General features: G+C 42.7%; 1 protein-coding gene across 1 annotated transcript in view; it reads right to left on the reverse strand.

Moving 5' to 3' along the window:
* Window positions 1-538: 538 nt before the first annotated feature.
* Window positions 539-26,563, reverse strand: part of pitpnm3 (PITPNM family member 3) — a gene marked incomplete at its 5' end in the record, with an annotated part of 91,419 nt that continues 65,394 nt past the window's right edge. Inside the window, 11 exons of the mRNA XM_083772585.1 lie at window positions 539-868; window positions 1,843-1,971; window positions 3,035-3,218; window positions 4,313-4,462; window positions 5,051-5,199; window positions 5,762-5,878; window positions 10,637-10,753; window positions 13,137-13,285; window positions 13,592-13,807; window positions 21,146-21,316; window positions 24,075-24,232. Coding sequence (XP_083628711.1) covers window positions 554-868; window positions 1,843-1,971; window positions 3,035-3,218; window positions 4,313-4,462; window positions 5,051-5,199; window positions 5,762-5,878; window positions 10,637-10,753; window positions 13,137-13,285; window positions 13,592-13,807; window positions 21,146-21,316; window positions 24,075-24,232 — 1,855 coding nt within the window. The 3' untranslated portion in view covers window positions 539-553. The remainder of the gene's footprint in view (window positions 869-1,842; window positions 1,972-3,034; window positions 3,219-4,312; window positions 4,463-5,050; window positions 5,200-5,761; window positions 5,879-10,636; window positions 10,754-13,136; window positions 13,286-13,591; window positions 13,808-21,145; window positions 21,317-24,074; window positions 24,233-26,563) is intronic.

A 26,563-nucleotide genomic window follows, 5' to 3' on the forward strand; every position in this document is an offset into this window, starting at 1 on the left:
CAGCAGCAACACAATAAGCCATTTGAGTCAACACACGCTTCAATTTAGGACTGCGATGTAACATCACGGTGTCCAGACAACCTGCCCAGCACAGAAAAATGTGTCGCTATTGGTTCAGCTGCCAAAGGCAATACAATCATGACATTCACCTGTCAATCAATCTTCCACACAAGGCTATGATTGATTAGACCAGACACTAGAGGGTGGTGCTGCATGTTGAATGCTAGCAAACACTGCTGCTGCGATCTCGAATGCAAAAAACAGCACACTTAATTTGATTCTGAAAACATCTGAGGTGAGAAATGCAGTAACGGGAGGCTTTCAACTCCCAACTGTCAGTAAGAAGTCGGAGATGATGATGTACGATAATAAGAGCTCCCCTCACTTCGCACAGGTGTGATTTTATTATTTATTACAATGTGACATTCAGGCAGGTCACCGAATATTCTGAATGTGGTCTACAGATGAGCTCTTACCATGGCACTGGACACGAAAACCCCTCCCTGTCTTCCACTTCTGTCCTCCTTCCATCTTTCCATCTGTTTTGTTGACGTCAGGGAGTGGTGTCACCACGGAGCATGGAGGCACGCCCCCACACTCCGGGCCCGCCTCCTCCACCGTGCTCCTTGTCGGACTCTGGCTGGCTCTGGGCACGCTCAGGCTTGTGGCTGGTGGTACAGGGGGGGTCAGGCTGCTGAACCGACATGGTCCTGCGCAGGTGTGTGCGCTTACACAGGAAGTCAGGCTTTGCCGAGAGACCAAAGGAACCCTTCCTCAGTACCATGCGAACTGAAGAGGTCTTCTTAGGTCTGGCCCTGTGGCCAAACTGAAGGGAGGAGAGGTGTGCTGCGTAGCCATCGCTCAGGAACTACAAAGGCAACACAGAGAAAGGGTTTTGTCTTAGAAATAAGAGAACTAAAGCCAATCCATATGTTTTACGTCTGCCGTCTCACTCTCCCGATGGAGATAGGTTAAGTTTAGGTAATTGCTACGAGGTGTAAACTATAACAAAGATGGCGGCACATCTAGTGTCCGAATCAGCACACCACATGCTTCAAATAATTTTACTAATGTCAACCAGTAGGTGGGCACTGGACACCAGGGTCACATTTTCTCAATAGTAGGGAGACCACCTCTAACTATGGTAAATATAGTGCTAGTTATATTATGTACTGTACCATATAGATTATTTTAAATAATAATGTTTTATTAATTAAAATAACACCTGAATCCTTTAATCACAATGAAAAAACTAAAATGGGTTAAACATTTAGAATGACAGGAGAGAACAAATACCATAAAAAAGAAAATGAAAACATAGGGCCCTATTATGCAAGTCTTAATTACAGCCAATGGTCAATGGTCAATTAAAACATGGAGGTGTGGCCAATGCCATTTTGCTATCAAGGGGCAAAATAGCAGATTCTGCATGGTGCCCTAAAATTAACAATTGAAGGCCAGTGAGTCGGTGTGTTTCCTCCAACTGCGCCTTGGTCTGCCCCGGGGTCTCCTCCCAGTGGGACGTGCCTCGAGGACCTCCCTAGGGATCCTAACCAGATGCCTGAACCACCTAAGCTGGCTCCTTTCCAGGCGAAGAAGCAGCAACTCTACTCAGAGTCTCTATCGTGTGACTGAACTTCTCACCATGGGGGTTCATTATTTTAAGCCTTGAGTGTCTGCATTCAGACTTGTAAAATAGCGATTGCACGTAAGATGGTGTCCACATAAGACCCAGGTCTTAAATAAGACGTGCATAATAGGGCCAATATTGTTAATAGCCATACATACTAATGGAATAAATAAACGATTAAGAGGGTCAGACAAAAGCTGTACTACGTCTACCTGGCATTGATTCTGGTACTTCTTAGAAGGCCGGCCAACAATATAAATCTGGGAAGAGCTGAGGCCCAGCATGTTGTAAACAGAGATGTCCTTCATGGAGCCATAGGCGGAGTTGATCTTAATGTGACACTGTTAAAAGAGGAAACAAACAGGTGGAAATGTGTCTAAACACTTTGATAACCTAATCATAATGTATAACCTGTATAACCATAAGACAAGTGTCAAAAGATGTAATGTGTAAACCTTTCGGAAGCCACAGATGTACTATACTCAAACAAGACATTTATGCTTGAACGAAGTGGACATCTTTGGAACGAGCTGTCAGCTGTTTGTTTACGTTAAATGATGACGATTTATCAATGTTTTCATAAAACTGTGTAAATTCATACATCAATGGATAATAGATTACACTCAATTGAATTCAAATCCGTATACAGAGCATGATCTGACTGTTCCCTGTGCATGCATGGGTTGATAAATACCAACCAACGCTAAATGAGAGTTCATAGAATTTGACATTAATTAACATTAACATTATTAATACATTAATGAAGCCTCTGAAATAAAAAGCAGTGAGGCAAATATCCTTTGTTGGTAAATAATGTAAAAAGAAGAGGCAAAAAAAAGAAGCAATGATTGAAGTTTCTTTCATGGAATTACAATGCAAAACAAATAGCATAAGTAGTGGAGTATCAGGGCTGAGGAAGACCAAGGTCTGTCAAGAAATAACTACAGTAAATTCACTGTCAAAGGTCCTGCGTACAAAAAAGGTGAAGAAAGACTTTGAAAGAAAGAAAATAGAAATACTTTGTGAGGTCAGAATGACCTCGACCTTGGCTTTGACCACCATTTTCTAATCAGTTCATCCTTGAGCCCAAGTAGACATTTGTGCCAAAAGTAATGAAATTCCATCCAGGCGTTCATACTGATGGGATATGAACTTAAGCACATAGTGACCTTGACCTTACTTCTAATCAGTTCAGCCTCAGGTCTCAAGAAGAGCCTCAAGAAGGTGAGTGTGTGTGTGTGTGTGTGTGTGTGTGTGTGTGTGTGTGTGTGTGTGTGAGTGTGAGTGTGAGTGTGCACGTGCGCGTGCGTGTGTGTGTGTGTGTGTGCGTGCATGCATGCGTGCATGCGTGTGTGCGTGCGTGCATGTAAGACATAGAAAAGTAATGTGGGAGTGTTGCTGTACCTCCTGCACTAAGTTTCTAAGGAAGATGGCCTTCTGGCGGAGAGGGTCGTGCACCAAGCCTTCAGAGAAGAATATCATTCCATGTGGGAAGTTGTGTTGAGAGAGCCAGGACACCACGCGCTGTTTCTGCATGTCAGGGCGGCCTGTGATGTAAATAATCAGATATCCCAGGTCCTGCCAGTGCCTGCATGTAGACGCACACATATTTAGCGTTGTTAAAGGACCACTTCACCACTTTTCAACCTATCTTCATATAATAGGTCCTCTCTCTAATAATCATGATAAAATGGCACAATTTCTTTCGACTCAGTCTGTGTCTCATAGGAGGGCTGTGGGCAGTTCAGAAACCCGTCCACCAGTGACATCATCGTTAGACAGATGTGTTTTGGAACATTTGTATTATCGTGAGAACGATAGCTTCCATTTTCGCATTGCAACTTTTCAGGACTAGAAAGCCTGCAGTGGATGGGTTTCTGAACTGCCCACAGCCCTCCTATGAGACACAGACTGAGTAGAAATAAATGGAAGATAGGTTGAAAAGTGGTGAAGTGGTTCGTTAATGCAGTGCCACTTAATGCCAGGGAGTTTCAGTTGAGCAGAAAGTGTTATACTTCATTATTCAGAATCAGAACGCAACTGAAAAGATCACAGGGAACACAGTTACACTTCTACTGTAATGAATTAGAATTTTGTCTACACTCTATAACCACGTGAATCTCCCTATTCTGGGGCGAACATTTGAATGAAAATGCATCCATCCACACGTAATGCATGCACATCTGTAAACAAACTGCCTTGTGAATGGAATGCCTCCAATGCCCTATACTCACTGAGAATTGTGTGTTCAGGAAGAACTAATCAAAGGATACATCCGACGTCGAAAATTACCACTAATTGAACAGGATCTTCAACCACTTGTACTTGATTGGAGTCCTGTCTATAGGCCTACTAGTCCTTTTTCCCTCCACACCAAATATCATTGCAGAAAATAGTCGTTATGTCACCAAATGGTAAACCCAGGATAAGGACACTCATGTGGTTCTTCCTGGCTAGATAAGGTAACACACACACACACACACACACACACACACACACACACACACACACACACACACACACACACACACACACACACACACACACACACACACACACACACACACACACACACACACACACACACACACACACACACACACACACACACACACACACACACACACACACACACACACACACACACACACACACACACACACACACAGTATTGATAAATACCTTACTACGTCCACAGCTCCGGGCCGGACCTTGGGGTCACTACCCATGATAGAAACACTGGCGGCGAAAGAGCCATCGATGCTGAACACCACACATTCCATCCCCCGTGGCAATACAGTCAGGTAGGCCTCTGCACTAGTTTGGTCCCCCCTGATCATATACAATACAATACAGTCAGGTACGCCTCTGTAATAGCCTGGTCCTCCCTGATCCCATCGGAGAGACAGAGATTTATAAACAAGCAACATTATATGTGTTTGGTGACAACTACCTGAAAGATTTATGATAGTCCCGAAGGCCATATGGTGCCATTTCTTTCAGATTTGTTTTTTCCGCAAATGTTCTCCACAATTCTTTCCCTCCAGTGTAGACAACCCATGTGTATTCTCCGAGGGTCAGCGTCATTATTCCGACGGCCCAACTCACCTCATTGCTAATCCTGTCCCTAACCCTAACCACACACGAAGTGCACGTCGTCTGCTTCTTTTCATTTGACAGAGAGGAGTTTCACACCAGGTGGGCATAATGCGTGCGGAGGAACACACTATCCCTCCCAGTTCTAGGCACCCCAACCAACCCATAGGAGTTGTCAAGGCCTAAACCCTAGAACACTTCGGGTTTAGTGTTCTAGGGTTAAATAGGTGAATACATTTGTGATACACAAGAAATCATCACAGTAGATTTCTCAGTTCAAATTCCACGTTAGGACCCGAGAGGGACAGTGATCTGGATACTTACTTCACAACCATTTTAATGGGGTACACTCCCAGGGCTAGCTTCTTGCTCTTGGGTATGGTGTAATTCACCCTGCCACTGCTGTTGGTCAGATCTGTGTCGAAGTGGACCCAGCGGCCAGACTGAGGTTGGGTCATTAGCAGAATGTCCACCTGAGTGTGGGAACAAAATGTTGCTTAATGTTGCTTTATAATGACTACAAACACAAACAAGGACTAAAAGCAGCAAGGAACATTTTATGATTAAAAGTCCCACCATCTAAACATTAACCTTCAACTTACAGTTGTGGTAGTTAGGCAGAGATCAAGCTACAGCAGTATGATACTCAATATCAAAATGTGTTTTGGTACAATTCTGTTTGACTAATATAACAACTGAATGTACTACCTGTACATAGGCTATCATAATTAACCTATTTCACAATAGGCTAAACAATGTTTTACCTTAAATTGACTTTATTTTTGACATGACTGCTCTAAAGGTATACTGTGCATTACCCTGTAACTTTCTGTGTACCGAGTTGTCAGTGTCTCATTGCTGTTCATACTGCAGCTACAGATATAAACATTCATGTCGTCTGATATCCAGCCGAGAGGCTTAAAACGTCATTATGCATGGTGTAAGTAATCTTAATAAATATGTTTAAGCTGGTGCATTATTCAGTGTGCAGACATATGTTTAATCAATAGCATGCAGTGCGTGCTGTAGCCAAACCTTTTCTCCGGTCAGAGTGACCATGTCCAACGGGCCGTACATAAAGCGTCCAACCAAGGTCTGAGGTCCCTCCTCTGTGGCAATGACGTCATTTACCCGGTGGTTGGCTGTGACATTCTTTATGCGCGCACACACACACACACACACACACACACACACACACACACACACACACACACACACACACACACACACACACACACAGAGAGAGAGAGAAAGAGCCAAATTCACAACGGAAATATACGACCAGGTGTAAATGAAATGCGTAATGATATCGTAATTATCCGTCATTCATTCAGTGATCTCATTTCGACTGCAGTCCTTTGGATTACTATCGTATCCCTGTTGTATATATTGCACCACTCAAAATTGAAAAAGCTTCTCTGCAGCAGCCAATACAAAGATCTTTTCTTTTTTTAAAGATTATTTTCAGCATTTCTGTTTCAAGATTCAATATGTTTATTGTCACAAAGATGTACAACTACATGCATTGTGAAAAACTTAGGTTGGGGGTGCTCCACAATACACATACATAAAACAGCAAATAAATAACAATACTAAAGCTATCTAAAAAGTTTTAAAATAACTCAGACAGCATACAAGGCCGTACTACCACAGAAAAGTGCATTGTTCATTTAAGCAGTCTTACAGCCTGGGGGAGAAAGCTGTTTTTCAGTCTACTTGCTGGCCTTGATGCTCTGGTATACCTCTTCCCTGAGGGCAACACTGTGAACAGACTGTTATGGGGGTGTGTGTGGGGTGATAATAATGTGATAATCCTGAGGGACTTCTTGACTTCTAGCTTGGAGGAGCTGTACACACAGCACTGCCGTGTGTATACAGCTCCTCCACGCTAGGCAGCTGACACCAGTGAAGGGTGGTGCGCTCATCTGTGCGCAGCACCCTTCTTAGAGCCTTATGGTCCCTGTCTGTGCAGCTCCCATACCAGCTGGTGAAGCTGCTCGTCAACAGGCTCTCAATTGTCCCCCGGTAGAAGTTCCTGATGATTTGTGGACTCAGGCCAAACTTCTTGAGGCATGTAATCCACGAAGAGCATGAGAAATGGCGTCCTGGTGCGATAAGCGAACTGCAAGGGGTCCAGGGTGGGGGGGAAGCATAGGACATATTTGTGCTTTAACCAGTTCCTCAAAGCACTTACTGGCTATAGGTGTGGGGCGCTATGGGGCGTCTTCTTCTCTGGAGTCCTGCCTCAAGTCCTAAGCAGACCAGAGGTAGAAAACTGTCGTTCCCTGATGTCATCGCTAGGGACACAGGCATCAGTAAGCAGGAACTGGGGATGGCAATGAAGGACCGGGAAGTCTGGTGTGTTATTGTGAAATCCACGATCTCGACCGCGGTCGAAAAATGCTGATGATGATGGGGCGCCAGTCATTGAGACTGTTCACTTTCTGCTGTTTTGGGGATGGGTATAATGGTACTGGACTTGAAGCAGGTGGGAACAGTTCAGAGGGAGAGGGGACTGATTGAATAAGCCCATAAACACCCCCGCCAGTTGGTTCGATAGAGAGAGAACAGAGAAATGTGTAGGGTGGGAGAAAGTGGGGAGCACAGCAGCAAGTAGCCTTGGGCTGGATTTGTTCAAAGCCAACTGAGAGAAAGAGAGCTGAGAGCATTATTTATGTGGAATGTACTCTTAACAAGTGATCCACATTCCACATGCAAAGCACTATTGCATAATGGACAATCATAATAATCATTGATTCATTTGGGAGGCCTTTTAGTCTTGAAAGGGAAATAACAATTTCCAGTGCTGTTCAGCTACTCTAAAAGTATTATTCTTATTATTGTTAATGGACATTCATATCTGGGAGCTGCAACGACAGTCTTCTATTCTGGGCCCTCAAACTGTACGTCCACAGTTTGAGATGTGTTACACACAGGGGCGCAGGACGTAAAATGTGCAGAGACATTATTTGTGTGCACATGTCGAAGTGTCCTTGGGCAAGACACTGTACACTACATTGCCTCCAATGAGTTGGTCGTCTTAGCCTGCCACCATTGGTGTGTGAATAATGTGAGGTGCTGACCACAGCGAAAAGATCAAGTTTTAGTTTAGTTTATTTGATCATCCTTCAGTTTCAAATACAATATTTAAAGACAATGAATGTAAGCCGTTATGAAAACAAAACAAAACCGAAACATGAAGATGATCAAAAGGAGTAGGCAGAAGCTAAAAGCTTATAAATGCCTATCCTACTTACAACAGAACATGAATCATAATACTCATTACATTAACGAGAATTCCACCCTAATGACAGCACTAATGACTATCAAAACCTGTACAAAAAGTATCAGTTGATCATACAATAATGTCAACATCCACCATATACATAATGTCCCTATAGTATGCTGTATTTGGCCAAAAGGATTCGCTTGAGCAATTATTTTAGATCTTAACCCCTCGGACAGAGATACACATACTCTTCCGAGTGGTCTTGGCACTGGGTTGTTGGAAATTTAAGTCTCCTCTTAACTCATACCCCCCTTCCCTATCCTTGAAGTATGACAAGATAGTTTTAGGAATTAGTCCATTTCTTACTTTATAAATGACAAGAGCTGTTTTATGTTCAACTAAATCAATAAACTTCAATGTATTTGACCTTAAAAACAGTTCATTAGTATGATCGTAATACCCTACCTTATGCACTAATCTTATGGCTCTCTTTTGTATTATGACAAGTGGCTGGAGGTTTCCTTTGTAATTATTTCCCCAGACCTCCACACAATAGGATAGATATGGTAATATTAGCGTATTGTATAATGTGAGTAGTGACTTATAGTTTAATAAATACCTTGCTTTGCCTATTTTGGACCGGATATACTTTATATGGGGTTTCCAAGTGAATTTGTGGTCAATTATTACTCCTAAAAAGGTGTTCTCATAAACTCTTTCCAATTTTACATTATTAATCTTTGATTCAACTAATGTGTTAGAATGTATTTTTTTATTTCCAAAGATCATGAATTTAGTTTTTTTCAGATTGAGTGATAATTTAAGAGATAAGGAACACCTAACCAACCTAACGCACACGTAGGCTCAAAGCAATGCCAACTTATTGATCAAAAATGTGATCCACAGGGTATGTTTACCTTAAAATGTATTGTATTGCATTACATGTATGCTTTTTGTTTGTTATTATTATTATGATTATTATTGTTATTATTATTATTTGTCAAATATGTTTTTATTAAGAACAAGATTACAAAATGTAATACTGGTAAAAATGTAATTCAATGGGAAAAAATATCCTGTTTTAAGCAGGGCTGTGATTGACACACTAATATATTGTTGGACCACACTAGCTAATGAAGATGATGTAAAGGATTTGTCATCTAATGATGCAGACAGTTAAGTATTTACAGCTGCTATGATATTTGCATGTTGATTAAGTTTGTTGATAATTAACTGGGCCACACTGATACAATCAGTAAACACGCACGCACGCACGCACAACTCTGGTTGACTACTATAGCAGTCATATGTGTGTGATACTGTATGGGGATCAGAAGATTGCTGGTTTAACCCTTGGCTAAGCTCACCTGGTATGTGTATAGGACGTTTCGACCAGGTTAGTAGGTATATAAGGTATATATATTAATATATACGAAGGGTAGAAACGTTGTATACTTGTGCTGTTTTGTCGCAAATAAATATTTTTTGGAGCATTCAAAAGTGAGTTGCAAACCACCTGAAGGACCCTCAGGGGACTGCTTCCAATGAGCAGATTGGTGCCTTGCTTCTATACCGTCGGTGTGTGTGAATGGATGTCTCTAACGGACATTGTAAAGCACTTTGGATAAAGGCACCATTTACCATGTATAGCTATAAACCATACATAGACTGTACAGGTTTGCAGCCTCACTTACCAAAAGTATAATTATTTAATTATAAGGCTATTTATGCTGTTTTGTCTTTCAATTTAGCTTATTATGATTATTTTGGTTTTCTTTGTTGCATTTTCTTTGTCCACACCTTGAGGAGGCTAAAAGAAATGTCACTGCATGCTATGTTGCCACAGCTGTTATTGCAAGTGCATACAGGTGTGACGAATAAAAAACCTGACTTGGCTTGACTCTACAGTCTACACTGTATTTACACAAAGTGCAAACATAGCCAAGAGCCATTCATGAAAAAGGTGTCACACTCAGTGTCTGTATCTGGAAATGGGCAGGTAAAATAAAGCAATAAACTCATGACCTGGCTCTAGTTTACCGCCGCTTAGCAGCAGGGGAAGGAAATTGTGTTTTGCTACCTTCCATGTTCCAAGGTTTATTTTGGGGAAAAGATGCCATGGCCCCCTTCTCACCACAACGTGTAAGCACTGTACTGCCCCTTCCATTAGTGTTGAGTCTGGTATATTTAGTCTGAATCAGGCTACTGCAACAAGGGCCTATATTAGAGTTCTATTACAGCATTTTCCCTGACTACCCTGAAATATATTTAAAGGAGTCGGACATCCTAGCTCCTAGCCCTAGCGCCTAGCCCTAACCCTATGTCCACAGACTAGTAATACAATATCTGAATTTATAATTGAACAACAGCTTATGAAAGCCATTTAACTTCAGAGCATATCAATTTACATCTGTGTAAACTAGAACAGCAATAAGTTATGTTAAAACCTGATTTATTATTCGACAAAGTCTGTGACGTCTATCTAGACAAAAATAACGACAATAAAAATACAATAACATTTTCAACTGACATATTTTTGACACGTCGCGCAACACTTTGTCGCATGTCTATTTCACTGAAGCATAAATAAAGCTTTCCATTTGGTGGATCAGCAGGTGGTCTCCTGTAATCTGACATGTCCTTTATTGTCAACCATGACTAAGTAATGATGGATTTCTTACCTTCAATTTGACTTGTGTTCTCCTTCTGAGCCATTTTTCTCGAGGGCTGGAGGGGGAGAAAGGCGCCAAGTCCATGTTGCCAGCCTCCTGGGTCTTCACACAGTCATATCGCATCAGCTGCATTAAGCCCCCCATCACACACACACGCGAGTGCGCATACACACACACACACACACACACACACACACACACAAAACAACAATGCACTCATCAATGGCAACATTTTTGACACAGAGTGAGAGACAGAATGGTCCGCAGCAGGAAGACATGCAGTCTTTCCTTGTAATCTCAACTGAGTCCAATGTTGTCGCTGTCTTTGTTGTTGTGCCCATAGGAGGCGACCTCGAGCATTAGACAGTGGAAGTTGATGCTCCGTCACACACACACACACACACACACACACACACACACACGAATCCGTGACCTTGCATAACAGCGTGAGCCTGACAGCACTTGAGTTTATACTTGAACACTGTGCATGAATCAACAAAACAGGAAAATTGTCAGTTATGGGTCAGGGAATATGTGTGCTAGTGTAGATGAAGATTGCAGCTACTGCAACAATGTGTGAAAAAACAAGGCCAGTAATTTATTGATCCAATCAGCAGGCAGCTCAGAATCATGGATAGTGCTCTGTTTAGAACAGGCAATCAAGGGTAGGTACCCTCACAAAAAACATGCAGTAATCCTGGTCTCTAAACTGCCGGGGCGCCTGATGGAGGGGAAAGGAACTGGTTGGAATAACATGTTCCTTCTACGTGCTACGTCCAACCAGGGAAACTCCCCCCTGTCAGGTGTAAAGGAGCAACTTGGACACTCGGGCATGAAGGAAGCATGAGTTCAAGTCCGTTGCTCTCCCCATGTCCCCCATATATGTGGACAAGGTTGGCGGAAGGTGTGTAGAGCCCAGGATCACATTAGATAATTGACACAGGGGTGAAAAATGGGTTACAAAATCGTGGGATAAAAATTATAAAAACAAAAAAAAGAACAGGCAATCAGCTTCCATGAACGATTAGTAAAATTCTCAAAAATGTTTTTGTTAATTATTCTAATCCTATCACTAATTGGATCATCTCAATTACAAATAAATCTGACAAGAGAAATGTTTATTACTGTGGGCTGTGATGACCAAAGGTCCATTGGTATCCTTTTCCAGGATATGGATATCGATTGGAGCCGAAACCCACTGATCAGATGTAATGACCGGAAGGTTAATTCAGACAGACAACTCACGAATAGATTAACCAATATTTATTTGCGGAATGAGTAACAAGTGTGCATATGATATTTGACTTGGCATTCGGCTCTGCTGGATTTCTCCCTGCTCGGCACGATTAAGCAACATAAAACATAAAGAGCAGGGAGATAGATATACAATAACCCCCCCATGGGGAGTATAAATAGCAGAGCCCACCGGTGGTGCTGGGGTGGTGGTGGGAGAAAACATCACATGAGCAGAGGAAGGCAGGAAGAGCATGGAGTCTAGTGAGCTTAAGTAGCCTGCCCGATTGGTCAGCTGACTGCCGCATCGGCGAATGACGTGTGAGACTTGCACACACTTATACGCCCACATAGTAATGCAGCATGTTAACCCCTTGAGTATAGTATGTGCCTTTGAGCATGGCAAGAACCCCCTCGAGATTGACTGTCTGAACTGCCTCGCAAGCTTCGTATTATTTATCTTCTCAGCCGTGATCCGAACACTACTTTTGCACTCCCTCACATTTCTCCAGCATGGTGGCCTGCATGGCAGTGTGAAATTAGAGCTCATTGGACAAAGCTTTCTAATGTCCATGTGAAAAAGCTGCCAGACTGGCTGGAATTAGCTTGGGCTCGACATGGTGTGCTGGGTTTTCATTCTGCTGTGTCTTGGCATCTGAGGATTCAGTGATTCAGTGCCATGGGCGGCTGCTTCAAAGTCTCATACCCGCATGCACAGAGGAATGTCACGCGGTAGACAAGCAGCAGACATGCAGATACCATCTAAAATCCACATCACGTATGCATGCTACACTATTACAAATGAAACGAATCTGAGGATTATACTGTGTGTATGGGAAAAAAGATACATATTAAATCCATCTGCAGTTTTTGGAGATAATTTAAAGCAGCTCCTTTGATAAAGGCAGATAGTGACTATGAGGCTTGTTCAGTACAATGCTCACTTATTTACATGGCAAAATTAGTTAGATGGATTTTTTTAAATTGTTATTCTAATCTGTTTAAGTGAAATTATTTGCGATGCAAAAGTGCAGTTGTCTAGCTCTATAGCCAACACCAACTCGGGACTCCTGCCCTCCACTCTCTCCTATCCAACATCAGGGTCTTGAGCTCTACAGTGTTTAGCTAAAGGGGTCTTCAACGTTTTTCAGGTCAAGGAAGGACCCCCTTACCTGCGCAACAAGCTGTTTGTGCACTGATTACTCACAGTGGAGGTGTGAGACAATTCTATATTTTTACGTGAACCATAAAACATGACAACAAACTACAAACCTACCTGCCGAAGTACAAAGGCTGCGACATCGGTGGACTCCCAGTAGGAGGCGTGGAAGAGGTGAGGCAGAGCCACCGTGGGGAAGGAGGTCAGCACGTCAGGGCAGTAACACGCATAGTCCAGCCGCTTGGAGCCCCACCATCTGTTGGAGACTGAACAGCATGCACATACACACATGGGAGAGAGTTCGCGCACGCACACACACACACACACACACACGAATGCACGCACAAACGCACACGCACGCACACACACGCACGCATTAAGTTTGACTATTTGACTATTGCACAGATGAATCAGTTAAGTTGGGTTATTATTTGTGTATATGACCTGGTTACATTTGCAATTTTTGCGTATACTTTCTGCGTTAAATTAACAGTGAGGATTTTACTGTGCAGTATATAGACAATAAGCCGAAATAATTAGAACCAGTTATATTGTTCTCTGCTCCCACTCACTGTCGGCAATGGTGCTGCCCAGCTGACTCACAGAGCACAGCAACGTCTCACTGTCCACACTGTCCGTCATGCTGGCCCTGCGACCACCTGCCACCTCCTCTACTCCCTCTGGCCCTCCACCAGGCTCTGTCTCAGAGGGGGTTTGGGGCATCGGAACCCCAGGGGTGCTGCTCCCACTGTCCAGGAACACATCTGTGTGATTCTGGATACTGTCCGCTAGAGGGAAAGACAGATGAAGGATGTGGCAGGGTTACTATAGCCAACTAAAACTTGGAAATGCTTTAAAAAAAAGTTAAAAATGATATACTAACGAACAATGAACAATGATATACTAACTCAAACTAAGACATAATAAAAACTGCACTCTAGAACTCTAGAACTCTAGAACTCTAGAGTGCATACTTGCTTGTTGCACTAGTAGGCCATAAATGGCCAACTAGTGCGCAAGCAGAGCGCGCAAGTACTTTCGACCGCTGTAAACTGTCAAATCTCAGTATATCTGTGAAGGAACGTTTGAAATGTATAATTATTAGGTGTAACTATTTGCTACCTGCCAGAGCATGTGAGCGGCCGATAATTCCGCTCTTCGCTCTCGACGGCTTTTGTTACGCTCGCTCCGCGCTCACGTTCATCTCCCCCCACGCCGCTCCTCGCTCGCTCAGCGCTCACCTTCATTTACGCATGGAGCGCTCCCCGCTCCGTGCTCGCTCCGAGGCTACACTCAGATGCCCGCTCCGCTCAGCAGAAAGAAATGACGGGGGGGAAATAAAATGCTGTTTTCCTGAAATTGGCTAATTAAACCTGAAGGCCTTCGTTTAAAAAAAGACCGCATGTTGCTGCAACATGTGGTCTTTTTTGGAGCATGATGTAAATTAGCCGTGCCGTGTGCATTGAGCGGCTCGGAGCGGCTCGGAGCGGAGGACAGTTCTCGCTCCGGAAGTCAATCTGACACATTTAAAAACCCGCTCCGCGCTCACGTCAAAATCCCCCCGCTCCGCTCCTCGCTCGCTCCGCTCACATGCTCTGCTACCTACCTACTTTATGCATATAAACACCTAGTATTATTAAGTATGGTTCAAGTTTCTATCTATATAAGAAATACAGTTTTATCGATGTAGATATATTCTAGATCCCTTTTAAGTTTTTCAAAGAAAAATAAATCATTGAGAGCTAGTCATATATATACACACCATGTACTCTGGTCCCAGCAAATCAGGCACAATTTGCTATTTTATTTTACTGATAATGTATATAGTATACGTATGACTATCTCTAAATGATGACTGACGTAAGACATACGTATACATATACATATACATAAACTATATACTATATACTATATAGTATATGTATATGTATATGTATACGTATGTCTTACGTCAGTCAACTACATACTCTATATAGTAGGGGAGGATGGGGGAAGATGAACCACTTTTTACTTAAGTTGTCCTGGAAGCAAGGCAAAATGAGATGGCAGTCAAATCTAATGATCTACACATATTTCAGGATGTCCTCTATCAATTGAAATGATGAGTAAGCAGCTATGACAAAGGGCCATGAAAATATGACCTTTTTTTAATTTATATTTTTTGTCCCACGATTTTGTAACCCATTTTTCACCCCTGTGTCAATCATCCTGTGATGTGATCCTGGGCTCTACACAACCTCCGCCAACCTATAGGGAGAGCAACGGACTTAACTCATGCTTCCTTCATGCTTGAGTGTCCAAGTTGCTCCTTTACACCTGACAGGGGGGAGTTTCCCTGGTGCGTGGAAGGAACACGTTATTCCAACCAGTTCCTTTCCCCTCCATCAGGCGTCCCGGCTGGCCAGGGGGAGGCAGTTTAGAGACCAGGATTACTGCATGTTTTTGTGAGGGTACCTACCCTAGGGGACACGGGGAGAACATGCAAACTCCACACAGAAAGGCCCTTTCGCCAACTCCGCAAAAAAGAAAAAATGACCTTTTCAAGAAAACTGGTCATGTGGCTCAATTTTCCCCAGGTAAGGGGTAAGTTGATCCAAAATTGAACCACATGATATTTTAATGTAAAGAGCTTAAACTTGAACAAATAATGTATTCACTTATTGAAAATAATTTAATAACAGTTTTCCCTTTTGCAAATAGTCTTATTTATCTGTTTATTTATTATTTAAACAATATAAAGACAATTAAATAAAGTTTGTTATTCAGAACCTTATAATATTTGCAATATTGTTAATACAATATAGCAAATTTGCAAACATTTGCAAACATCCAAATTAATTAATAACATCAGTATAATTTGAGTAGCAAATACTTAATACAAAAATATGAATGGTGATTCACGTTAAGAAAATTGGCTCAATTTACCCCAAGGAATTGGTTCAACTTGCCCCATGGCCACTTTTTGACAAAACATGGCTAGCTTAATGCTCCAGGCTAATGTTTAGCTAAATGATTCACATGGGTTTTATACATTGGTATATCACCAACATGCATGATATATAAGTTTAGACCTGGGTGCTTTTGCTTTAACATAAAAATGATTATTCCAGAAAAGTTTTTTTTTACTTTGACCAGCAAAAAACACTTTTTTGTGTATAAATGTACTTTCCACTTTGTCCATGTGTCTCTCATCTTCACAGTCAGGTTGAAATGGTGGGTGTGTCCTGATTTTGAGGTCACATGACAACTCATGTGTGTAGTTTTAAAGATACAGGGGGTGGTTCAACTTACCCGACGGTTCATCTTCCCCCATCCTCCCCTATATAGAGTATGTAGTTGTAAGTTGATTAGCGGTATACTGTGGTTACTTTGCGCCAAAAACCATGCCAGCCGACCCGCCATTTGATGCGTATGCGAATAAAACAGCAGATTTGTGCCTGGTTTGCTGGGACCAGATTACACAAATGACCATATGTCTTACGTCATCATTTAGAGCTAGTCATACATATACACACCATGTACTCTGGTCCCAGCAGATCAGGCACAATTTGCTATTTTATTTTACTGATTATGTATATAGTATACGTATGACTAGCTCTAAATGATGACGTAAGACATACGTATACATATACATAAATTATACTATATAGAGTATGTAGTTGTAAGTTGATTAGCGATATACTGTGGTTACTTTGCGCCCAAAACCGTGCCAGCCAACCCGCCATTTGATGCGTATGCAAATAAAACAGCAGATTTGTGCCTGGTTTGCTGGGACCAGATTACATAAATTACCATATTTCTTACGTCATCATTGAGAGCTAGTCATACATATACACACCACGTACTCTGGTCCCAGCAGATCAGGCACAATTTGCTATTTTATTTTACTGATTATGTATATAGTATACGTATGACTAACTCTAAATGATGACGTAAGACATACGTATACATATACATATACTATATAGAGTATGTAGTTGTAAGTTGATTAGTGGTATACTGTGGTTACTTTGCGCCAAAAACCGTGATAGCCAACCCGCCATTTGATGCGTATGCAAATAAAACAGCAGATTTGTGCCTGGTTTGCTGGGACCAGATTACACAAATGACCATATTTCTTACGTCATCATTGAGAGCTAGTCATACATATACACACCACGTACTCTGGTCCCAGCAGATCAGGCACAATTTGCTATTTTATTTTACTGATTATGTATATAGTATACGTATGACTAGCTCTAAATGATGACGTAAGACATATGGTCATTTATGTAATCTGGTCCCAGCAAACCAGGCATGGATTTGCTGTTTTTTTTGCATACACATCAAATGGCGGGTTGGCTTTTTATAAACAATACAGCCCTGCGGCTGCTCCGCTTGTCTACAACAGAAAAACAGGTGGCAGACAAAGCCTTCGTGCGTGTGTCGTGGGGGGGGGGGGGGGGGGGGGATGTTTTGATGTCATGGCAATTAACTATCCTAACTGCATCCTTTAAATCAATGCTGTTTTGTCTAACAAGATTGCTCGATGTTGTGCATTGACTTGCTTTGTGTTTGTCAAAGAAAACAATGACTGTGTCACGGGTTGCGTTCGGGCAACTTCACAGACTGCTATAATCATTTTGGCTGTTCTGGGGTATAAGGCATGTATGAACACAATAAGACCTAATGTATCATATACTGTACCTACAGTATAGCACAAAGATCTCAATGACATACTGTATACCAGTGGCATGCACATTTAGAGGGGCAGGTGCTTAAGTGAAAAAGGGCACCTTGTGCAGCGCATGGAACTGGCCGGTTGCCTTAATAGTGTGAGATTTATATTTTATATTTTTATTTATTTTATTTTTCAGATTTGTCCAGAGGAAAAAGGGCAGGGGGCTCTAGCACCCCTAGTGTCTATCTGTGCACGCCACTGCTGTATACTCATTAGTGTTGCGCAGGCCAGCTTTTTTGCATAACCCGCCTGTCACGTCCCGCCACAGGAGCCAGCCCGAACCTGCCCCGCATAACTATATAATAATCAACAACCCGCCCGCCCCGCGGGCAGCTTGAACCGTCCGCCCGCCCCGTGCAGGGACAACCCGCGGGACCTGCGGGCAACGGGCCGGCCCGCGTACCACTAATACTCATTAAGTACAGTAATTCACCATGGCTTATCTAGCCTGTTGTTACATAAGCGATCATTTGACATTGGCTGTGTTTCGTTCTTGTGAAACCACTCAAACGAATCACCTCTCAGTATGGAGGGTATGCGCTGTGACAGGAACGCCTACTGAGTGCCAAAAAAACTACTTTATGGCCTTGACAGCCCATATATCATCCAATCTGATTGCATTAAACAGCGTTAAACTCACTTTGCCACTCGATTTGACACTCACTTTATGCATGCGCATACCCTCCATACTGAGCTCCTGCTGAAAAAATACCCCATTAAACACAGGCCACATACACTACACACGTCTGTCTGGTTTTGACACATTAACCCTTCATCTGCTGCCAGTGACCTTTACGTTGGCCGTTTAAATAAAACAGACCCTCCCACATGACTGGCAGTCATCAGCAGCAGAATAATGATTTACAGTAAGACCACTTTCCCTGGGATGAGGCAGTGTCAGGTGTGACTAGTATTCATGTTCTTCATTTGTGTGGGAGGATGGGAGGATAAGGTGCCATATATGAAACCTCTATTAATATTGAACAGAGCATATTGAGCCAATGTGCGCTGCTGTAACCACAAGTATCATGATTTGAGTTTACATTCGTCAGCTTTTTCTGTTCCCTGAGAGAGAGAGAATGAGAGAACAAGATAGCGAGAGCGAGAGAGAGAGAGAGAGAGAGAGAGAGAGAGAGAGAGAGAGAGAGAGAGAGAGTCTAGACCAGAGATTCAGGTTGTAGTAGTGGTGAGCTGTATCAGCCGGGTTAGATGTTGCTAGGTGGCAGAAATAGCACACACACTCATATGGAAAATAGACGGGTTGGAATGTAAGTACATGAGAGTGAATAAACTGATGAAAATTGCCTGAATGTACAGAGAAAGGCAGGAGAATTGTATAATAAGGCGTGGGGAGATTGTAGTTCACAAAGAGACAAGACTATTGCATCTTCTCTCAGTCTCTCTCTCTCTCCCTGTCTTCCTATGTATCTCCAGATCGTAACACACAGAAGTCGTTGAGTTCACAGTCCACACATGTTCTCATCTCAATGTGTCTATATCGTCGCTGTCTGGTGAAAACAAGCTTGTATGTCACAAATCAAAGAATATATATATATTCCAATGGATCCAATGTACTGCAGTTATTATTTAGTCACAAGCCTGTTAAAACCTTTTGATACTTAAATATTTATAAACCCAGAAAGTCTTACCCACATAAGAAGAAAGAAGATTTAAATATGAACATACAAGGTTTCTGCCCGACGCTGAGCAATGATATACTCGGCGTAATGGCTAATACAGTACACACTCCAACGTACGATCAAGGACAATGGCCAAGGCTAGAATCAATACATGTAGTGGAGGAACAAAAGGGCTTCCTCAGTCTCTATATTAGTATGTTTGATCATATAATGAAAGCTAGACAGTTGCTTAGATATTGATTCAGTAAGCCACTCCCTATAGGAAACTGATTTGATTGCCTCTCTGTACTATACTTTCATAATAACTAATTCCCACATTGCAGAGCCAAAGCAAAGTGAGTTCTGTCTATGTACTGTATATGTGCAACTCCTTGTCTGATATGAATCGCATAGTCACAAAGCCGTAAAATCAAAATTCCACTCCACAAAGATCCAGCATGTGGAATGCTGGTGGTGATGAATGGGTGGAAAATATATTTTTCTTTATAGACTATGACCAGTAAGCAAGCAAACAGGGGCTGATTAAAACAATTTAGATTTGCATTTGAAGGCCACCTGAACACTTCGAGATATGTGCATTAGGCATCGTTCTCATTCATAAAGCCTGCATTTTAGGCTACTGAAGCCTTATCTTCTCATCAACAGTAGGTTTATGCCTATCTGAGAACCCATCGGCAAATAAAGCCCTCTTTTAGTCAACAGTCCGTCTTGAGAGACTAGGTTTATGCTGAAATTAAAGGCGGTTAGCAAGAGCTTTCTTACTCCTTGTCCTACTTTCCAAGTGTTAGTTCTATGAGAGAGAGATACTGCAGTGGAACCAGGCATTGCATCCCAACTGCTGAGAGTGAGTCTCAACCTAAAAGCAGGCTAAAACATGCATTAAATAAATCAGCAGCTCATTATCCATAACCCTGCCCCAAGGGGGATTACAGTAGTGCTGTGCCCTTATCCAGCCCACTAATATCTCAGACTTTTTGCCTGATCCTCACAAAGTTGTCAGGCTAAAGGCACTACAGTATAACACTTGACATTGAAGTGCAATTACATTCATACTTTGATGGATTTCAAAGCGCCTGCACCCAGCCTGCACATGCCTTCACAAATGATCAATTAATCCCATTTGTCATGCACTAGGGGATGCATGGCAAAAACAGGGATTCCACACATTAGTATAAACGTTTTAAAAGATATTTATTATATTAAAGTAAAATAAAGACTTGCAAATAATGTGAGTGTGGGATGTGAGGATATCAGTTATCAGTTATGTCTGCAGTGTATGGATGTGTGGAGTGGTGGGTGCGTGCTGTATTAATTGGTGCAAAACATAACTTAAACTAAAAGGGTGGTTTTGAGCCAGGTGGCAACCCGTAGCAACTAGCAGGTCCTGCTTGCAGGGAGGACAGAGAGAGAGTGAGCTGGAGCCAGGAGAGCTCCCTATATACTGCCCTAAGCTCCACCCACATCAGGTAAGCACAATTGGCCTGACGGCCTGCTCCACTCTGCCATCACAGAGGCTGCCGGCTAGCCTACAGTGAGGCAGAGGGAGCAGGGCCGTCACACACAGTATATGCACGTTCGTGACCCTGAACACTAAAATCACAATTCAGGCCCAATTCCAAAAATGTTTGAGCCCAACTTTGAAATGTTAAATCTAAAAGGGTTACTCACGTATGGCAATAGGATATCACAGGAGAATCAAATGAACGTTTCAGCAGGAACACAGGTACTGTTGAACATTATTTCAAACGGTGAGTGGCTTCTCTCACCTATGAGTGTAGAGCGACCATCCCCCAACGGGTAGCGCTGATAACGTGGCACAGCCAAAGGGGGCAGCCTGTGGAACAGCGGCTGCAGGAGAGGCTCCAGTCTGGAGGCCGATGGGTCCGAAGGATAGAACAGATTGAAGATCTGGGAGCAGGCTGGATGGAGTTGACTCACTGAGGTTCAGAAAGCAAAATGGGACAGTGCCAGCCATTAGATAAAGGCAGTGTGGTAGCGGCATTTGGTAGTTGTCTCAGATGAACAGCAGGAACAGCAGTGATTGCATGAGGCTGTCAATATCAGTGTCTACAACGGCAGTAATTATGCTTAGCAACAGATGCTTAATGCTTACTGTATGAACGCTACTGAACCAAATTGGCCTTCAGGGATCAATAGTTTCTACTGTATCAACTGCTGGGAATTTTGAAGGCTCGTCTAGGAAGGGAGTGGTAATCTGTGGGAGTGAACTAGTGAAATGGGGAAGCGGGGAAGATTAAGCCAAGCTATGACATGTTGAGTGGTTGGTTTGTTGCTCACATTGACTCATAGTGCAGGGTGAGCTCAAGACTTTTGTTGTGGGCCTAAGGCTGAATTTTATTTAGCCCCAAGCTTTCTCTCAACCAGCAGTGAGAGAGAGAGAGAGAGCTGTCTCTTATCAAGTGTTGTAAACTCTAAATACTGGACCCTCGTCTGGTTTGACAGACAGGTAGTGTGTGCCGGCTGGGTGGTGTGTGATAATCCGGGTGAAGTATACCTTTGGTACGGCGACAGCGGCGGCGGGCCCGGGAGAACAATAACGCGACATGAGACAGTATCACACTAAAGGTTCACAAAATGTATTACACACACAGGAACATATATAGAGCTGGATCCCAATGACGTGACAACAACACTTGAGACATAATAACCGCTAACTGCAGCAAGGCTGACCTTGCTGTCTGAGATGTCTTTCTCGTAGCCTAACCATAAAGTATGCTACAGTTCAGGCAGTACACAATACATATCAAGTACACTATGTACTCACGTACAAGTACACAGCCATGGGCGATCAGATTATAACATTAAGACCTGAGTCATTTTCATATTTCATTCCGACTGGCTATGCCTATGACTGCTGTACTGCTGACAAATTCCAATCAACAGAGTTGATTGGAATTTGTTTCAGTGCACTAAAAACAGACAGTAGAAAAAGATACAAAAGTACAAACATCATATGAGAGGGACCAATAAGTGCAAAACGTTATAATTCATGTTGAATAAATAGCAGTTCATCGCATTCTTACAAAGCAGCTTCACGCTGTAAAGTGCAGAGTGAAAAGAGGGTCAGCATTCAGGAGGCGAACAGCCTCGGGATAAGTGCTGTTCTGAAAGCGGGAGGTATTGCACTTTAGAGACCGCAGTCTCTCCTGAGGGCAGGGGTGCAAAAAGAGAGCAGGCAGGGTGGGAGGGGTCGGCGGGGTGGCTCTGTAGAAGTGAACGCCTCCCCAGTCACACCAAACTTCTTTAAGAGACGCAGGAAGTGAATCCTCTGGTGGGCTTTACTCAGGATGTTACTAGTGTTAACTTCCCATTTCAGGGAGCAGCATATAGTGGTGCCAAGGAATATAAAACTGTCGGGCCTTTCAACAGGCTGGTCACCAATAACCAGGGACATAATCTCGCTTTTCCGTAAATTAAAGATAATTTATTTGGCCAGGTTTAGAATAAGTCGAAGTGCACCAATCTACGAGGGCTGCCACCTCGGCCCTGTAGGCTGATTCGTCACCATTTTTAATATAACCGACAACAGTTGTGTCATCTGCATATTTAAAAAACCAACCAATTGAGAATGTGAAATAAGGCCCAGGCGGTGGCGTAACCGTCTGGGCACCCGACTGGCAATCCAGTCGCAGTGTGCCGAGGGTTCGACTCCCGAGCCCGACACGGCCTTTACTGTATGTCTTCCCCCATCTCTCTCCCGTTTCCTGTCAGCCTACTGTCTGTCCCTTCAAAAACCAATAAAAGGTGTAAGCCACAAAAATAAATAAAGAGAATGTGAAATAAAGTCATTGGTATAAAGTACACAGGTTTAATGTTTGTCTTTAGTTCAAAGTTTGTTTAGTAAACGCATTGACAATGAAGGGAAAATGTACGTCATAATGTGGCGTTTACATCACATTGTCTCTTTATTGTTAATGGCGTTTAATGTTTGTGTTGGCACCGTTTGTTTTATATCACCTACAAGTTAGACTTTCATATATTAGCGCCCCTCACTTCACACGGGTGTGATTTTAATTTTTGAGGGGCGCTAGCCCCTCCTTTATACAGGTTTAATGTTTGTCTTTAGTTCAATGTTTGACAATGAAGGGAAAATTTACGTCAAACAAACATTAAATGCCATTAACTTAACACAATTTAATGTTTGTGTTGGCACCGTTTGTTTTACATCACCATTACATCACTAATCATAGCAACATGAGTTAGACTTTAATATATTAGCGCCCCTCACTTCACACAGGTGTGATTTTTTAGACTTTAAAAATGAGATTACTATGCTATTAATACTTTTTGTCTTGTTTGTATGTCTGATTATTTTTTCATTTTTCGTTCATCTCCTGTTTTTTTCTGTGTAAATTTGAAAATAGAACAAACATTGAAATGGTAGAAACCTTTTCTAGGACACTGTGTTCGGACTGTCATCAATCAAGTCAGTGATACAGGATCACACTGCACTTCTGCATTCAACATTCAGAATGCTGCAGTATGCACCTTTGTCACAGTCTAGTTGTGACCATTCATATTCACTGTTTTTAGTGCTGGTCATTAATCACTGTAGGTACTGTGACAATTGTTTCTACTGTATGTGTGTGTTTGCAGGCACTCGTGCATGTGTGTAACTGTATAAATCTTTTTTACATACGTACTGTATGTCTGTTTGTCTCTTGTATTCCTTACCCTGGACAGCAGGCAACACAGTGCATCTCATGGCAAGAACCAGTCCTAGAGGACAGCCCAGCAGAAAGCAGCTTGACACTTCAAAGTCAAAACGACCGGGGTTCAACTCCAGACTGGTGCTGCTGCCTGGTCGCACGTCCACACTCTCTTTCATTAAACTGGGGAAATACACAAAAATACACAATAATAATAATAAAGTTAGCTCAATTTGGAAATAAGAGACAATAAGAAAAGTTAAACTGAGATATGAGATCCAAATGTGATTTGGATTTAGGGAAGCATGTGTTCAGCTCTTTATGTGAGGTCTCAGCTACAATTTAGGTTTGCTTAAAGGGTCCTGCTTAGGGATGGGTATCGTTAGGATTTTTTCGAGACCGGTACCGATTCCGGTTCTGCTTATCGATTCCGGTTCTTAACGGTTCCCTATTTCGGTTCCAAAATGGTATAAAATAACTTAAATAAGAGGTCAAATGTTTATTTAACAAAAAAGCTCAATGTCAATTTGAGTATATATATAATGTACAATGAATAGTGTAACATCCTCTCCTTTATTGAGCCATTTGTGGATAATATAGTGATTATTTTAAATACAATATATCTATTCTGTATTTACCCAGGACAATAGTGTTGTAGGCTACTTCTCTTACTACTAACTACTGACAATCTGAGATCTGAGAGCAACACACACAAACACACACACACACACACACACACACACACACACACACACACACACACACACACACACACACACACACACACACACACACACACACACACACACACACACACACACACACACACACACACACACACACACACACACACACACACACACACACACAAATTAGCATCGCTAATGGGGGGGGGGCATCTCCAGCCGATAGGTGAGAACGGCTTTGCCGACGTGCGAATGGTGGGATCATTGAAAACAAAGGCGGCTTGCAGAAATGTGCATGCTGCCAGAGTAGGCTATCATTTGTTGTTTTTCTTGTTTTTTTGCCACCTCTCTTCGACAGTTCGACTGCAAGCTCTAAAGTTAATTAGAGTTTAGTTTAATTAATTTAGAGTCTAAACTAATTGAGCCTCTGGAGTCTGGACCCTACGCCGTGATCACACACACAGACACACACACACACACACACGCATCCGAGGTGGGTTGATGTTGATTCAATGCTGTGCAGCGCACATGCATGATCATGCAGTGAGGCAGCAGGGCACAAGACTCCTGTCCCCTCTCTTAAAAGTTTCCTCCCATAAACTTCACTTGAAAATTACGTTTAAGAAACTTTAATAATTATGTTGCTTCAATGCTTCTCTGCACCGCGCGTCTCTCTGTCTCTACACTCCTCGACAACTCCATGCAGAGAAATAGCCCCGCCTCTGCAAGCCACAAGCCCACAACGCGTCGCTGATGCAACGCGGTGTAGGCTTGTAGATCAGCTCTGTTCCCTGCGCTTCTATTAAAAGGGTAGAAAATAAATAAATAGCGTGTGACCGCGTGTCTGTGAGAACCGATAGAGAGAACCGAAATTGAATTATTGTAATGGGTACCCGGTACCCAGGCACGTTCGGTTCGGTACATACTTGGTCCCGAGTTTCGGGACCCACCCCTAGTCCTGCTATCCTGTCTTTCTCCATTTTCCCACCACTCCATCGACTTCCCTACACAAATCTATCCACTCCTCCTCGTAGGTGGACAAGGTGGTAGTAATGAGGGCTACTAATGATCCCTAGGTGTGCTGACCCCGACTGCGGCTGTCAGCCAGGGTCGAGCTAGGTTTAACCGGAAACACTGGAGATAGGGCCAAAGTAGAGACAGAACAACAGAACAAAAATGGCCCCAAGAGCCATTTTGAGTGGGAGTGATTACTGGGAAACAAGGCCTATCAGTGAGCGGGGATTCCCCTTGGGAAAAATCCTTCACACAACCCCGTCTCAGTTCCACGAAGGGAATAACTGGTGAGGTGCATCGCCGTGGACACAACATGTCTCACTGCAACTTGTTCGGGAAAAGATGCACTCGGTGTAAGATCGGTGGACCATATGAATTGGAAAGGAGTTGCTTGAAACCCTGTTAGGTTAGGGTTTCAGGTAGGGTGTCGGACTCTTAGTACGTCGGAACAAACACATGCACACCCATCCCCCTACCCTGCTATGTTCACCTGCAGAGCTCAGTCTAGTACAATTGTGGCTCAGGTTATTTGCAGTCCAGTAAATACAGTCTGGCAGAGTCATCTTACGTTGCAAATATTGAGGATAGCAGGAGCCAACAAAGTGACACCTTTATCAAATCATAAATTATCATTGTCATTATCGATGCACTGCTGACAAATCAAATACATGTCACGGGATGTATTGCCTCATGGGAAACTAAAATACAACAAATACAGCTTTGTGTAAGACTACCACACCGTCGCACACACATACAGTACTTTCTCACACACATCATGTCCAGTGGACAAAAAGCTCTGCATCTGTCTTCCACC

Source organism: Protomyctophum parallelum (genome assembly GCF_964188405.1).
Source record: "Protomyctophum parallelum genome assembly, chromosome: 9".
Classification (NCBI taxonomy): Eukaryota; Metazoa; Chordata; class Actinopteri; order Myctophiformes; family Myctophidae; genus Protomyctophum; species Protomyctophum parallelum.